The 17957-nt window shown below is 36.3% G+C and overlaps 1 protein-coding gene across 1 annotated transcript in view; it reads left to right on the forward strand.

Annotated features, from left to right (window-relative positions):
• Positions 1-17957, forward strand: part of LOC149777572 (acyl-CoA dehydrogenase family member 11-like) — an 87775-nt gene that overhangs the window by 20597 nt on the left and 49221 nt on the right. The window contains exons 3-5 of the mRNA XM_089942193.1: positions 6058-6157; positions 9525-9648; positions 15326-15468. Of these exons, the coding sequence (XP_089798319.1) occupies positions 6058-6157; positions 9525-9648; positions 15326-15468 (367 nt within the window). The remainder of the gene's footprint in view (positions 1-6057; positions 6158-9524; positions 9649-15325; positions 15469-17957) is intronic.

A 17957-nucleotide genomic window follows, 5' to 3' on the forward strand; every position in this document is an offset into this window, starting at 1 on the left:
CCTATAGCATTGTGTCACCAATGTGAACTACATGACCTATAGCACTGTGTCACCAATGCGTGCTACATGACCTATAGCCATGTGTCACCAATGTGAACTACATGACCTATAGCCATGTGTCACCAGTGTGAGCTACATGACTTATAGCTATGTGTTACCAATGTGAGCTACATGACCTATATCATTGTGTCACCAATGTGAACTACATGACCTATAGCCATGTGTCACCAATGTGAGCTACATGACCTATAGCATTGTGTCACCAATGTGAACTACATGACCTATAGCCATGTGTCACCAATGCGTGCTACATGACCTATAGCATTGTGTCACCAATGTGAGCTACATGACCTATAGCATTGTGTCATCAATGTGAGCTATATGACTTATAGCATTGTGTCACCAATGTGAACTACATGACCTATAGCCATGTGTCACCAATGTGAGCTACATGACCTATAGCATTGTCACCAATGTTTGCTACATGATCTATAGCATTGTGTCACCAATGTGAGCTACATGACCTATAGCCATGTATCACCAATGTGAGCTACATGACCTATAGCCATGTGTCACCAATGTGAGCTACATGACCTATAGCATTGTGTCACCAATGTGAGCTACATGATCTATAGCACTGTGTCACCAATGTGAGCTATGTGACCTATAGCATTGTGTCACCAATGTGAACTACATGACCTATAGCCATGTGTCACCAGTGTGAGCTACATGATCTATAGCATTGTGTCACCAATGTGAGCTATGTGACCTATAGCATTGTGTCACCAATGTGAACTACATGACCTATAGCATTGTCACCAATGTGAACTACATGACCTATAGCCATGTGTCACCAGTGTGAGCTACATGACCTATAGCATTGTGTCACCAGTGTGAACTACATGACCTATAGCTATGTGTCACCAATGTGTGCTACATGATCTATAGCATTGTGTCACCAATGTGAGCTACATGACCTATATCATTGTGTCACCAATGTGAACTACATGACCCATAGCCATGTGTCACCAATGTGAGCTACATGACCTATAGCATTGTGTCACCAATGTGAACTACATGACCTATAGCCATGTGTCACCAATGTGAGCTACATGACCTATAGCCATGAATCACCAATGTGAGCTGAATGACCTATTAGTAGTTTTAATGCACATCACAATCATGTTGAAAATGGTGGATAAATATGGCTTTGATTAGTGTTGATTTCAAACCAAAATAAGTGACAATCGAAAATTTTATTCAGCACCTGCTACTGAACTGCAAGCTTGCCAAAGCCACACAAAAATTTGAGATGAATGTAAAAAGAAATGAAATAAAGAACGAAAATCCCGACTATTTCAGTCATTCATAATCTGTGCTTAAAGACGTTATGCTCAGAAGTCTGTCAGATACAACCACATTTTTAAGTTTCTAGTTAACTCACCCCAACATTATCAGTCCACACATAAAATGTGTTAGCAAAAATAAAATTCACTTCTTTTTCATGCCAATTCAGTCAATATTTTGTCAAAATTCACAATTTTGAAGCATGTTATATGCAAGCTAAATTATGTAAAATTATGTAAATTTTTAAAATTATGTAAATTATGTAAAATTAGATTACTTTTATCGATTTAGTAAGGTATCTTTTAATTCCATTGGCTTAGAATGGGAAAAATTCATGCAAATTGATGTTTTTTTTCCATTAAAAGTATCTAATATAAAGATCTACATTTTTTGAGCATGTGACCACTACCTTGGGTATCTTTCTAGGGAATGATGGCTGGATTCCCCACGTGAACAATAACCTGTTCTCCTAATAATTTTCATGATGCAACTCACATCTTGCGAGGCCTCCAAATATGCAGAGCATATAACCCATTTTAGCCATGAAGTAATGTCTTGAGGGGTGAAATGCCCAGCTTCAAAAGGAAGTGGAATTTGTGTATGCCAAGACTTGCCTTTTGAAGTCGTGCTTGAGTGTGCAAACAGGATCTGGCATGGCCACTGTTCTCAATCTGTCTATGGAAGAGAGCAAGCAAATAATGACTAGATGGATGGTAACCTATTTTTGGCTACAAAAGCTGGTTTTCTCAAGAGGACCACTGAACAATCTGATCTGAACTACAGATAGTTCAGGTTGACAGAAAGGCCGTGCAGCTCACTTACCTGCATGCAGAAGCTAAAGCTGTCAGGAAATGTGTCTTGTATAAAAGTAACTTTAGCAAATTGTGGGCTACAGGCTTGAATTTAGTCTAATTGAGCCATGTTAAAACCCAGCACAGATCCCATTAGGAAGCAAAGTGAGGGATTTTGTTTGAGATCCAAGGAAGGAACACCATGATTGCTTGAGAAGATTCAGTTTGGCCAGAATCTTCCTGAGCAGATTTGTCACTAGATTGAATAGATTGGTAACAGAGGACTTGTCCCATCTGAGAGGAGCTATCATAATCATCTTGCATTTCTGACCCCATAACTTCTGGATTACTTTTGGTATCAGAACTGTGAGAAGGTGGGCAAATGATGACAGCCTTCATTTCCAGAAGGCTGATGTGTAGAGGCCACTCCCCTAGCTACCACATGCAACTGTGAAGTCTGGTATTGGTACATACCATACTTTCCACTTGGGTCATCTCCAGCGGGATCCCCAAGTTCAGCTATCATGGGTTGTGCCATTGACAGGATGATAACTTCTGTACTTGCCTCCTAGGTTGGTTAGACTGCTGTCCCCTTTCATTGGGTTGGGATCGATATTGATGCACCTCTGACTGAATGGATTTCTTGTCCCAAGGTCGATTAACATCCCTTTGCACTGGGGGGCGCTGAGTGTTTCTAAATGCATCTGTGAGTGTTTCTAAATGCAAAGTGCTGAGTGTTTATAAATGCGTCTGTGAATTGGAGGGGCAGTTTCTGAGCTGCCTTTCCCTGAACTTCTTCAATTCTTCCTCCAAAAGCAATGTTGACGCAAACAGGGTTGTCTGTAAAACAAGGGTATGATGATGTTTAAGTGATGTTTACCCCAGACATGCATCACAATGTATCAGGTCTGTGTTGGCTAAAGCCATCAAGGCATTGGCCATGGTATGGTGTGATACCCAGTTAATGGCCCTAGCAATCCTGTCCATAGCCTCCCAAGCATAGCTATTACTAGATTTCTCCACTAGTCTGAAAACTGCCCATGAGGCCAAACGTAACATTGAAGAAGTAGCAACTACATTCCAAACCAGCTTTAACATGGCATGGAATACAGTTTTGTCCACTTTATATAAAAAGTGCAGTGGACATATGAACAGCTGATTTATTCTTTTCAAGGGGTGGGAGGTCAGCACTGAAGATGTCAGAATTTTATACCAGCAAGACAAAAATGTCACTGGAACTTGGCTTTCGAGGGTCACCAATACTGTCCCGAAAGCCAGTCATTGATGTCCTTAATTCTAGCTGATTGGGGAAGGAGCCAGAAGGACGGCACATCTTCCTCTTCGTCAAGATTTACCAATGCTTTAACTTTATAATCTTAAGTAGCTGTAGAAGGTTGAGGATATTCCGAAGTATTTAACACCCTGTAAATTTCCTCGATGGCTTTACAGCTAAATTAAGACCATTCTATGATATGATCTGAGTATGGTTGATTTGAAGGAGTTTCTTCATACTCACTGTGTGTCAGGTCTGGGTCTGCTTGCAGCTCTGTCATACCATGTGGTATCAAGGACTTAATTACATCCTCTTTGAAAATGTCACTAGTTCTCCCTTGTGATAAGCAGTGAACACATGGAAAGTCCAGAACTACCAGCTGGTTTTCCTGGCAAATGGTTGACCAAGATGCTGGCAGTATAGAATACAGTCCTAGCTATCACCAGTACCGGCGGCTGAAAGGGCCTGGCTGGATAGACAGATTTCTCACTGAAATCGCTGTCATAGTAAGTATATGTCACTGAAGGTACAGCTAGATGGATGGATCTGTCACTAAGATCCCCATAAATCATGCTGGGATGGACTGATGGCTGGAAGGCTGGCAACAGTGCATTTATATTATGCATGGGATTCAACAGATCCTATATAAACCCCACGCATCCTGACTTGCAGGCCTGGAGACCATTCTTGGACATGTGGTGAAACTTAAACCCACTGGGCTGCCTAAAATTGGTGGGGGGACTTCCCCCCCGCCTTTGTTGGAATGTTGGAATGGCAAGCAATGAACTAGTTGGCTGGACCATCTTCTCAAAAGGTCTCCCATGCTAGACAGTTGGTGATGGCTGTGTTGCCAGTGACAGCTGGATGACCAGTAAGAGTGTGGTGGTATAATGAGTTGGATCCAGTGAATCCCCATGCATCTTGACTTAAAGGCCTAAAAGACATGCTCAAACATGCGGGCTATTCCAAACATTGGCGACACTCACCCAATGAGTCAGAATTGTTAATGACAAATTTAAGTTTTCTTCCTTGATTATTCTGTATTTTCTTCCCTTCAGTGTCTAAGGCCATTTGCTTGGAACTTTGCATTTTGACCACTCCGTTGGCCTAGTGGTTAGAGCGTCTGCCTCAGATGCAGGAGGTTGCAGGTTCAAACCTTAGCTGCATCATGCCAAAGACTTACAGAAATAGTCCTTGCAGCTGCCTCACTTTGCACTCAGCATTAAAAGGTTAGTGTTAGGACTGTTCAGCCTGGTGTCAGGATAATGTGACTGAGTGGGACATCATGCTACATGTCTGTGACATGATACCTCAGTACTAGACATTACTATAAACTGCCACACTGTAGACATCATATTGCTATGACTGAAAAATTGTTAAAGCTATGTTAAAAATCCCAAACACACACACAGACACTTTGCATTTCATGCATTTAGTAGACATATTTCCTGAAATGACACAAAAAGAGAGAACAAAGTGTAACTTAACAATTCAGCATGTCACTAATACTTTAGACCAGACTTCTTCTGACCACATATTACACACATCACATGTGGTAGACAATATGCACTTAGTATATACAAAACGAGTCATGGCAGACTTCCATGCTCTTAAGTTGCATTTTATAGCATTTAGTTGACATTTCTGTTGAAATGGCACAAAAAAAATTCCCGTTATTAATGAAGTAATCGCAAATAGTGTCACATTTGATGCTTATAGACTATGCTTTGAACTGATGCATTATATATATTTAGTTGACATTTCTACTGAAACAACACAAGGGGAAAAAAGTATAATTAGCAATACAGCATGTTAATAACTCACTAAAGCAAACTCTCTTACTGACAATCGAAAATAGTCAATGTCACATTTATGACAACATGAAGTCAATGATTGCATGGTGTAACATGGTCTTAAATAGATGAAGTCCAAAAGGTGACAGTCACTCAAATTTGACAGAAATTGTGAAAGATAATGTAAACAACCTGCAGTAGAATGATTGCTTCCACAATAAATCCAAAATGAAAGTTGGATGGTCCAATTGGAACATTAAAATGGCTTGGATTGTCAGAGGTAAAAAGTTCAATGTTGTCAGTACAGCAGCAAAGCTAAAAACTGGTGACACCTGGCAGTGACAAGGGGAGGTAATGGACAAGAGGTGTTGCCCTTTTGTCTATATGAGATAGACAAGAAAAGATGATTTTCATCTTTTAGTAGGGCTGGATTTGTGAGGTAGCAGGTTAATATTACTAAAGTAATGCAATTGGGGAACAGATTTGAAGAAGAATTATATTGTGCAAGTAATGTACCCCAATGTACGGTGACTTTTGTGATATCAAGGTACACTGTTGATGCCACCATCACTGTATACAGTGTATTAGTGAGGAACAAATGCATACAAAACTGTTTATAACACACACCTCCACATAAAGGATACCTCCTTATAAAGAAAATTTTTTATAAACCCTTTTTTTTTTAACTCCTTTTTAACTTTTAAATATCAAGGGTACATGTCCACAAAATACAAAGATTTGTGATCTCTTACCTCCCTTTATCAAAATGGTTTTGCTGTATAAGAAAGTTAAAAAGAAGCTGTTTGATTTAATTTTCTGCCCTTTATACCTTTGACTCATTCTTACATTACAGTCGTCTGTACCAGATTGCCAAGCTATACTTGTATTCTCCCAGTGCCGGATTATATTCCTGTCCTCTCGCCATGACTGATGGAGCTGCCACGATTATAGAGGTTTGTGCAGAAATTTATACAGACATGATTTTTCTCCATTTTAAGTGGAATTCTGCTTTTTTCCTGATTTGAATCAGATTTTTCTTGGTATAGTCCATTTTTTATATCATCTCTGATCTGGTTTTAATAAAACAGCCTTTCCAGCCCCATTCCACAACGACCCTTGTAAATCATTTGTTCCAGATATTAGTTAGCACACGACTCTCGTAAAGAGTATTCTGATTGGTCAAAGGTTTAAATTCATCCAGTGAATCTTCATGTAATGGAAACTAACAGAAAGAAGAAGCATGCTTGCAAAACATGGCATCCCTATTTCTTGAGAGAGACCATGACATGAAAAGTTTAGATAAAAGTTTAAAAAAGGTATGGAAATGGGAATGGCTGGAACGAAAAGTTGATGGAAATTTATTTAGTCAGTTTATTAGAAAACTGAACTATAGAGGACTGACATTTTGTGACCTCTGCAAGAAAGATTTCTTGCATGAGAGAATATGTGTAGCCCTGTCAGATTATGTGCACTGCATATTGCCAATACAAGCACCAGCTTGAAAGTAAAAAGGCTCTCATTGAGAAGGAAAAGAAACGATTGCACATTGAGATAAAAAAGTAAGTGGTGACAAAAAGGAAGGCTCAATAAATCTTTGCCAAAGTTGCAAAAAGAGCTTGACTGGCATATCAAAAGGTGTCCATTGGACTCTGAATTTGAACATGTCTCTTGGGTGCTCTGCACTTCATCATTTAAGTAATCTTTTGGTAATTATATCTTTCTGTTTCGTATTACTTTCTTTTCTCACAGGCTTTGCTTTTTTTTTTGTGTATGCAGCTTCCCCTCCCCCATTTTCATGTGCCTCATTATAATGCATATTCAGATATAATGCAGTATTACTTATAATGAACCCAATGACCAAAATCATTCCTGTGTATAAAAATAAGGGTTGAAATCAAATAAGGTGAAAATTAGTCTTATTACTTCATTTTCATTTTCTAAACACCATTATTTAAAAATGACACAGTTTGATGTATTATGCCATTCTCAATGTATCGCAGTTCTGTATATATCATGATACTCTGTATAATGCAATTTGGTACATGATGGGGTTAGTGGTTATGGACTGTGTTATAACAAAGGAGAGCTGGATGTGTCTTTTTTCATTGATTTTGAGGATTTTGTTTTGTTATTTTCTGACTTCTCCAATAAAGTTTGAGACTTGGCAGAAAGTTGCTGGGCCAATATGCCAGCAAAAAAGGTCATTCTTTTTGCATTTCATTTCTCTGAAAGGATGTCTCCATCTTTTGTAAGGGAGGTGTCAGGGATAAGAAAGTCACATGCTTCCACTTAAATGTCATTTGGTAGGAAGGTGTCAGCTTCAGCAATTCCCATCGTAGTGAACTTGCCAGCCCCCACTACCCCATAGCAAGAATTACCATCCCAGTGCAACAGAAGTGTTGTTATCTCACTCAGTTAAACCTGGACTTAAATCCAGGAGATCATGTTCATTGGAGTTGAGTTCCCCAAACACAGAAGCCACCCCCTCCCCAATAGGGCCTACAGTAGCTGACCAGCTATTGCCTGGTATCAGGACACTGGATAATGTGTCAGGTGACAGTCATCAAATGTCTGTCACCAGACACATGCCATTGAGGAATTGGTCAAGTGACAGTCATAGAAGGTCTGTCAAATCACATTGATCATTGGATGATGTCTCACTGGGCAGCAAGTATGGTCACCTGATACTGGGCACCAAGTAACCAGGTGCCAGTCACTGGGCACCAATCACCAGGTATGGTGTGTGGTGCTGATCTGTTTTCAGTGTTGGGTCAAGTGCTGGTTGCCAATCACCAAGCACTGGACAATGAGTACTGAGTGATGTACCCTGGGCATTAAACACCAGTCAAGCAGCAGGTAAGTATTGCATAACTAAAATTTTGAGGATTTCAAAACATGGTTTTGTTTTTACAAAATTTCATTTTAATGCCCTTAAAGAGTATTTACCCCAATTTTAACTTCCAGTTCGTGTTAGGTTGTATCCTTTGATAAAGGTTTTCTACTATCTTTTGGCTCAGTGTTCCATAGCATTCATATTTTTTGGTGTATTAATTTAAATGTAAGTGTACAGTATTTGTGATTAAACCATATATGATGTTAAACTCTTGTCCCACATTTGCAGTATATATACATATATATACATATATATATATATATATATATATATATATATATATATATATATATATATATATATATATATATATATATATATATATATATATATATATATATATATATTAGTGAGAGTCATGAACTTATCAGAGCTGCTCTGACAATCTTAAAGCATTGCAGCTATTTGACAATCACTACACTTAACCAAAATTGCTAGCAGTCATTGTATTGTGTTAATATTTGACTAGTATGTGTGCAATGTCAGGAATCTGTCAATTTCTACCATTTGACTCTGCAGATAATTATGCTTACAAATTTGATTTTTATGTCCCACCAGAATATTGGCATGGGCATGTGGTATTACCCTTGATCCATCACACAAATGAATTTAGCATATAGGTCATTTCACATACTGTGATGTGTTATCCATATTACATGAACACATTCTTTATTCTGAATTGATTTTTCTATGTTTTTCGGAAGAATGAAAGCAATTGCATCGACTTTACTAATTTTCCTGGGATACCACTTTTTGCAGATTTTAGGCTTGTTTTAATCGATTAATTTAAAGATAATATGCAATTATCCTTCTGAAGATAAAAGAAAAATTGATCTGCACACAATGTGGTACAGTTCCCCTTCTTTATAACACAATAATGTGCGTGCATAACTGATGACCATGTTTCATACCTAACCACAATATAGTGAGGACTGTATTATGTGCCAGATCTGTGGTATATTGAGAATAGCATTGTGTATCTAACCACATTACAGCAGGAATGTACAAAAATGTTTAAATAACAGTGTTTTGAAAAGGAAGTAAAGATACAACACTAAACTTCATGTATTTTCTTTTCAGTGATTTTATTTTACATTGGTATTATTTTCGGTCATTTTGTCCATGGTGGTACTGCATTATATCAGGAATGATGTTATAACAAGTTGCATAATAATGAGGGAGACCTGAATCCTCAAAAATAAAAGAATTCATAGTTGTTAGATTTTTGTGGAATCGATATCTTCAGTGCATATTTAATGAAAAAATTACTTCACATATCTAGGATTTTACTAACATCAGTTTCTCCATTACATTTTGTATGGAAGGAAACCCCAAATCTGCCAGACAGATTTGGGGTTTGATGGGTAGGTGTAATTATGGAAGCTCATGACATCTCATGAAAATTGTGTGAATCACTGTTTTTGCAGACCTTGCAGGAATCGGAGCCATGGCTAATGAAGCGAGCATTCCCTCGTCTGACTTCCAGGTTACCAGGTTCATTCTGGACCTCAGGGCAGTGGATGACAGAGCGAAGAGGAGGATCAGATGTTGGTCAGTATATCTTTTTGTGACCGCTCCGTTGGCCTAGTGGTAAGAGCGTCCGCACACACACACATATCTTTTTGCCATTGAAACCAGATTGACTCAGACTGTTTACACACAGAAAAAGTTCAGTTCATTTAATTTTTCATGAATATAAGAATTATTAAAAGTATTATAGGATATGTTCAACTCGAAGTACATTACAAACTTTGGTTGCCACAAGGTGGCCAAATTGAACATTGTAGTGGCCATTTCAAATGTGAAGTTACCAAGCTCTTATCATCTGGTTCCTATAAAAGTGACAAGAGAAATCAATTAAGTGGAAATTAATGATCAAAGAGGACAAAAAGACTTTAAGTAAAGCTTCATTAAGGCAAATTAAAGAGATGTAGTAAAAAAAACACTCTTGTATTGAAAAAAGGTACAAAAAATAGTTTTTTAAAGAAATTTTTCAATGATCATCTTAAGCATCAATTTCAAGCCAGAAATTGAAATTCTTTCTTTCTTTCTTCTAAGCTAGTTGACTACATATTGCCTGATCTTATATTTACTAATATTGGGCCACTAACATAATGATAGTTATATTAATAAAGCCTAAGTTGTATTTGTATGTACAGTGTATTGATTAACATTTTTTCCCCCTGAATCTGTACAATCAGCTGAGCATAATTGCACAGGTCATTGCATTGGTTATTACATGTTAATTACACATTAATGTACATGTAATGATCATTACATGTTATTAATTAACATTGTAACATAAGAACCAGTTTTCACTGAAAGGAAATTATTCCACAAATTAAATTGCATTTTGTATTTTATACAAGGCATGATACATACCTGCAATTAAAAAATCCTGATGTTGTTTTCTAGTTGCTTCTTTATGATTTGTAACCAGTTAGTATTATTCACTCACAGACATAAAGGCATATCTGGGTCTATGCAGTTTGTTAGGATATTCAGTAGAAAACAAACAACATTGACTCTAATCTACAAATGCATTATACTGTAGCAGATCAAGATCTTATTTGTTTGCCATTTGACTTGACATATAAGCAAGTAATGATGGCATACACTTTTGGGGATTCTTCACTAAGTTGTTTAGCAATTATGAGTAAAATCATCAGGAAACAATTATGTTTTGAGGTCCTTTTGCAAGGTTATTAAGTGTAATGGGTGCTTGTCATTTAGTATTAAGCTCGGCTTTGAGCATAATATTCAGTTAATAAAACCTGACACTTGTGCCCTCTATTCATGCAGAACCAATGCTGATTAAACTACTGACTTTTACAACAGTAAAAAGAATCAGTGTGCAAAGGGAAATATGAGACCTTATTTTGAATACAGCACTGTCTTCTTGATGAAGGCCCCTCTGTCTTATTGATGAAGTCCTATCTGTCTTACTGATGAAGAACTATCGTTTTTTTTTTATGAAGGCCCTCTCTCTTATTGATGAAGTCCTGTCTGTCTTATTGATTATGACTATCAGTCTTTTTGATGAAGGCCCTCTGTTTTATTGATCAGGGTCTGTCCATCTTATAGATGAAAGTCTATTGGTCTTATTGATGAAGCTCCTCTGTCTTATTGATGAAGTCCTGTCTGTCTTATTGATGAATGACTATCGGTCTTTTTGATGAAGGCCCTCTGTCTTATTGATCAAGGCCTGTCTGTCTTATTGATGAAGGTCTGTTAGTCTTATTGATGAAGGTCTGTCAGTCCTATTGATGAAGGTCTGTCAGTCTTATTGATGAAGGTCTGTTGGCTTTATTGATGAAGGTTTGTCTGTCTTATTAATTAGGGCCTGTCTGTCTTATTGAGGAAAGTCTGCCAGTTCTATTGATGAAAGCCCATCTGTCTTATTGACCAAGGCCTGTCTATCTTATTGATGAAGGTCTGTCAGTTTTATTGATGAAGTTCTGTCGGTTCTTTTGATGAAAGCCCATCTGTCTTATTGATCAAGGCCTGTCTTTCTTATTGATGAAGGTCTGTCAGTTTTATTGATGAAAGCCCATCTGTCTTATTGATCAAGGCCTCTCTTTCTTTTTGATGAAGGTCTGTCTGTTTTATTGATCAAGGCCTGTCTATCTTTTTGATGAAGGTCTGTCAGTTTTATTGATGAAGGTCTGTCTGTTTTATTGATGAAGGTTTGCTGGTCTTATTGATGAAGCCCTGTCTGTTGTATTGATGAAGGTATGTCTGTCTTATTGATGAAGTCTGTTAGTCTTACTGATGAAGATATGTCTGTCGTATTGATGAAGGTTGTCTGTCTTATTGATGAAGGTTGTCTGTCTTATTAATGTAGGTCTATCAGTCTTATTGATGAAGGTATGTCTGTCTTATTGATGAAGGTCTGTCTGTCTTATTGGTGAAAGGTATGTCTGTCTTATTGATGAAGGTTGTCTGTCTTATTGTTGAAGGTTGTCTGTCTTATTAATGTAGGTCTATCAGTCTTATTGATGAAGGTCTGTCTGTCTTATTGATGAAGGTATGTCTGTCTTATTGATGAAGATATGTCTGTCTTATTGGTGAAGGTTGTCTGTATTATTGTTGAAGGTTGTCTGTCTTTTTAATGTAGGTCTATCAGTCTTATTGATGAAGGTCAGTCTGTCTTATTGATGAAGATATGTCTGTCTTATTGATGAAGATATGTCTGTCTTATTGATGAAGATATGTCTGTCTTATTGATGAAGGTTGTCTGTCTTATTGTTGAAGGTTGTCTGTCTTATTAATGTAGGTCTATCAGTTTTATTGATGATGGTATGTCTGTCTTATTGATGAAGGTATGTCTGTCTTATTGTTGAAGGTTGTCTGTCTTATTGTTGAAGGTTGTCTGTCTTATTGTTGAAGGTTGTCTGTCTTATTAATGTAGGTCTATCAGTTTTATTGATGAAGGTATGTCTGTCTTATTGATGAAGGTATGTCTGTCTTATTGATGAAGGTTGTCTGTCTTATTGTTGAAGGTTGTCTGTCTTATTGTTGAAGGTTGTCTGTCTTATTAATGTAGGTCTATCAGTTTTATTGATGATGGTATGTCTGTCTTATTGATGAAGGTATGTCTGTCTTATTGATGGAGGTTGTCTGTATTATTGTTGAAGGTTGTCTGTCTTATTAATGTAGGTCTGTCAGTTTTATTGATGAAGGTCTGCCTGTCTTATTGGTGAAAGGTATGTCTGTCTTATTGATGAAGGTTGTCTGTCTTATTAATGTAGGTCTATCAGTTTTATTGATGATGGTATGTCTGTCTTATTGATGAAGGTCTGTCTGTCTTTACACCCACAGACACTGATGCTTTTGTAGCTGCATTATATGTTTCACTCGTAACATAAGAGCTCATAAAGAGATTTTTTTCAAATCTGACAAGCCTCAGTAAATGAAAAGCTCATCAAAACCGAAAAATAATTTGGATCCGAAGGTTTTTCAGTTTTAAGAAGTTTCTCTGTATTACCTAAACCCCTTGATAGGTTGTCATCTTAATTAACTATTATCTAGTCAAGATGATTCATTCTACAACATATTTTCTTGTACCTTCTACATACGTGCAAAGGTCACTTTTGGAAAATTTTTAACAAGGTTGTGGTTAAAGTTATTTTAATTTGTCTTATTTCCTTAACATGGTTGGATTTTCTTCATTTTTGATATGACTTTATGTGAAACTAGGCCTTTTCATTGTGTAACACACATTGAGCATGAGGTCAAGGTCAGAGTAACAGAAAATTTTGTGGCATGCTTTTGGTTGAAGGTTTTTAATATTTCCTAAACTCCTGGATGCATATTCTTCATACTTTGAATGAATCATTATGAAATTAAAACAAATCATCCTGCAACATGCCAACTTATCTGTTTAATCATAGGGTCAAGGTCCATGTTTTACAGCAATGTTTTGATTGTGGGATGACCTGCAGGCCCAGCCATTACACTCTAGTTCTGACTATATTGCCATGAATGAAATGATGTGTTAAAGGTCAGCCGTTCATTTATCTAGTATTTGCTTTTTTATGATTATTTTGAGCTGGCTTGCTAACAGCTACATTCTGTGAATTGAAAACATCTATTTGGCCTACCCTGTAACCTAGTTTAAGATTTACTGATACCTACAGACAGGTTCACTCTCTTTTAATTTCATTAGAAGCACTGTGCTTTTCATACAGAACTCATTCACTGTGACCCATATTTCACACTCTAAGAGTACTAAATAAAATCCACTCAGATGCTTGTCCTGACATTTGCTAGTTATACAAGGATGTGCAACATTTTTTTCTGTGTCAGTACCAAATGGTATCCTTACATTATGGTGTCATGTTAATTCAGTGTCAGTATCAAATGGTATCCTTACATTATGGTGTCATGTTAATTCTGTGTCAGTATCAAATGGTATCCTTACATTATGGTGTCATGTTAATTCTGTGTCAGTATCAAATGGTATGCTTACTTATGGTGTCATGTTAAGTAGGGTGAGTAGCATTGTAAAATTTCAATTGCAGTTGAATTATATGTTTTAATTGGTATTCCAGTCTCTTCCAGTTAAAATAACTGGAACAATTTATATTGAGAGATGTTAGTTGGGATTACAAACTCACTGCTTTTTGTGTGTGAGCTTGACCAGCTTCTCTATATTCAGTTGAAGCAGATGATAATTATCAGTCATTTTATATTGCCCATACCATTGTTTAAGTTACTGCAAACCCTTGGATTCTTTATTCACTATGTTATAAACAGTCCATACCAGTGGATATCTTACTGCGACCCCTTGGACTCTTTATTTACTGTATCATAAACAGTCCATACCAGTGGATATCTTACTGTGACCCCTTGGACTCTTTATTCACTATGTTATAAGTAGTCCATACCAATGAGTATCTTACTGTGACCCCTTGGATTCTTTATTCACTGTATCATATACAGTCCATACCAGTAGATATCTTACTATGATTCCTTAGACTCTTTATTCACTGCATCAAAAACACTATTCAAATAGATGTTATTTCATTATGCTGTAGTTAAATGATATGTACATTGTACTTCATTACAAGGAGTCTCATTATAGAGAAGTATACTCTGGTGCTTCAGTGGACAACATTATAATGAGGGTACACTATGCTATCAAGTGCTATCCAGGTGCATTGAAACACTTTTTCAATATACAGCTTGGGATTCCCCCAAAATTATTTAGTTGTATCATTGATTCATTACACTCTCATTATATTGTATATATTTGTGGGATATATCAATTCACTTTGTACTAACCATAAAGTTGTTGTTCCTGCTGACTATGTTTGACTTTATCTATTTTATATTACTGACAAGTAACTATAGATTAAAGCCTTACATTATGGTATATTACTGACAAGTAACTATAGATTAAAGCCTTACATTATGGTATATTACTGACAAGAAACTATAGATTAAAGCCTTACATTACAGTATATTACTGACAAGTAACTATAGATTAAAACCTTACATTACGGTATATTACTGACAAGTAACTATAGATTAAAGCTTTACATTATGGTATATTACTGACAAGTAACTATAGATGAAAGCCTTACATTATGGTATATTACTGACAAGTAACTATAGATTAAAGCCTTACATTATGGTATATTACTGACAAGTAACTATAGATTAAATTATGGTATAGAATAGCCTCACCAATGTCTCTTTTATTTTTGATCCTTTTGCTTGAAAGCTAATGGTACAGAGACAATGGCAGTACCACAACCAGGTGGTAGCTACAAGCTGTATGGTTACAAATGGTTTTCCTCGGCAACCGACGCTGACATAACCTTCACTCTGGCCAGGGTTGTGGATGTACATGGCAAAATTAAAGAGGCAAGAATTTGTCATTTCATCAACTGAGTCAGTAGTGTTCCTACATGTATCATAATATAACCTTTTAATTCATTTTCATAGACAACCATAGGCTTATAAAAAGGGATGAGTTATTTCTCTCTTTAGGCATAACAGGAATAAGCAAGAGACCATCAGAGAGATTTTTTTATATTTTTTCATGACATGAAAGTAAAATGTTTGTGTTTTAATGATATTAACAAATAATAATAATAATATGGGCTGGTCCACTAAAACAAATTGGGGCCAGTGACAGCAGTTTAAAAACTATATATGCAGGGCTGATCACATATTATTCTCCATCCACTTGCCCAGAAAATATTTCCAATGTACCTTTTACCTTGTCCCACAAATTCACTATCTTGCCTTGATTTGATGAGATGTATTCACACTAGTAGTTGCAGAAAATATGTCCAATGTACCTTTTACCTTGTCCCACAAATTCACTATCTTGCCTTGATTTGATGAGATGTATTCACTTCACACTATTGATAAAACAAAAGAAATAATATGCAGCATATTTGTAACTTCAAAGGGCTTCATTTTTCATTTTTCATTTGTCAAATTATCTTGTATATGCTATGTCTTGGTCCCATAAATGTCAACAAGAATGGTGAGGAATTTACTAGAAGTCATTTTTTCCCTAATGTCTTCTCTCAAGACTTGATCAAATAACAGAACAAAGTCTCATGCCGAGAGTCTGCACCAAGTTCAAGACCATTCTTCTGGCATGTACACTGCATTTCCCATATCAGACTGATTTTTCATAACAGGGTAGGGTGTAGGCTGTGATAAAATGAGCACCTTTAACAGGGTAGTGTGTAGGCTGTGATAAAATGAAGCACCTTTAACAGGGTAGGGTGTAGGCTGTGATAAAATGAAGCACCTTTTTTCAGTTCATTCATATTTAGTTAAAATGTCCTTTCCTAGTGACCTGTCAGCAACTCAGACTTCAGGGGTTTTCTGCTCATGCTGACTAATGTCATGCATGTACTGGTTATAAATCCACCTTATTGCTATAAATATATTTTGATGTCATTTACCAACAAGACCTGGCATGCACTGCCGTATAGCTTTCTGACAAAGAAAACAACATTGAAATAGAAAGGTGGTGCTTATTCTGAACTGTGTCTTATACTTTGTGAACTGTGTTGCTCTGCTCACATTAATATATATCAAATAACACTCAAAGATAAATTATAAATTCAAGTTGCCCATTAGATTGCTGGATATTAATGGATATTGGTTGCTATATATATTAGTGGATATTTGTGGATATTGCTTGCTGGGTATTAATGTATATTGAATGTATATTAATGGGTATTGGCTGCTGTATATTAATGGGTATTGGTTGCTGTATATTAATGGTTATTGGTTGCTGCATATTAATGTATATTGGTTGTTGGATATTAATGTATATTGGTTGTTGGATATTAATGTATACTGGTGGATATTAATGGATATAGGTTGCTGGATATTAATTGGATATTTGTTGCTGGATATTAATGCATATTGTGGATATTAATGGATATTGGTTGCTGGATATTAATGAATTTTAGTTGTTGGATTTAGTGAATATTGGTTGCTGGATGTTAGTGAATATTGGTTGCTGGATATTAATGGATTTTGGTTGTTGGATTGTCATGGTATTGGTTGTTGGATATTAATGGATGTTTGGTTGCTAGATATCCATGGATATTGTTGGATAATAATGAATATTGATTGCTGCATATAAATGGATATTGGTGGATATTAATGGATAATAGTTGCTGCATATTAATGGACAATTGTTGCTGGATATTAATGGATATAGTTTGCTGGATCTTAATGGATTTTGCTTGCTGGATGTTAATGTATATTAGTTGCTAGATATTAATGGATATTGGTGGATATTAATAATATTGGTTGCTGTATATAAATGGATATTGGTGGATATTAATGGATAATGGTTGCTGCATATTACTGGATAGTTTTTGCTGGAGTTTAGTGGATATTTATTGCTGGATATTAATGTATATTGTTTGCTGGATATTAATGCATATTGGTTGCTTGATATTAATGGATATTGGTGGATATTAATGTATATTGGTTGCTGGATATTAATGGATATTAGTTGCTGGATATTATTGGTTGAATGAAGTTGATACAAAATGATTGATACTGTGTGCTTGGCAAGGTTTGCATAGAGGACTATGTCTTACTTGCTAGTAGCAATGTGATGCTTTTTGTACAGCTTTAAATATAATTGACTGACATAGTGTGCTAAATAAAGTTTACACATAGCTCTATGTGTTATATGTTAACAACCATGTGATGTTTGTAGTATGACTATAATACTGACAGACATATTGTTTTATACAAGATGTCAGCAGAGGACTGTCATGCTTGCGAACAACCATTTGATGTTTGTAGTATGACTATAATACTGACAGACGTATTGTTTCATACAAGATGTCAGCAGAGGACTGTCA

Source organism: Sinohyriopsis cumingii, chromosome 18, assembly GCF_028554795.1.
Source record: "Sinohyriopsis cumingii isolate HCF-2022 chromosome 18, ASM2855479v2, whole genome shotgun sequence".
In the NCBI taxonomy this organism is placed as follows: domain Eukaryota; kingdom Metazoa; phylum Mollusca; class Bivalvia; order Unionida; family Unionidae; genus Sinohyriopsis; species Sinohyriopsis cumingii.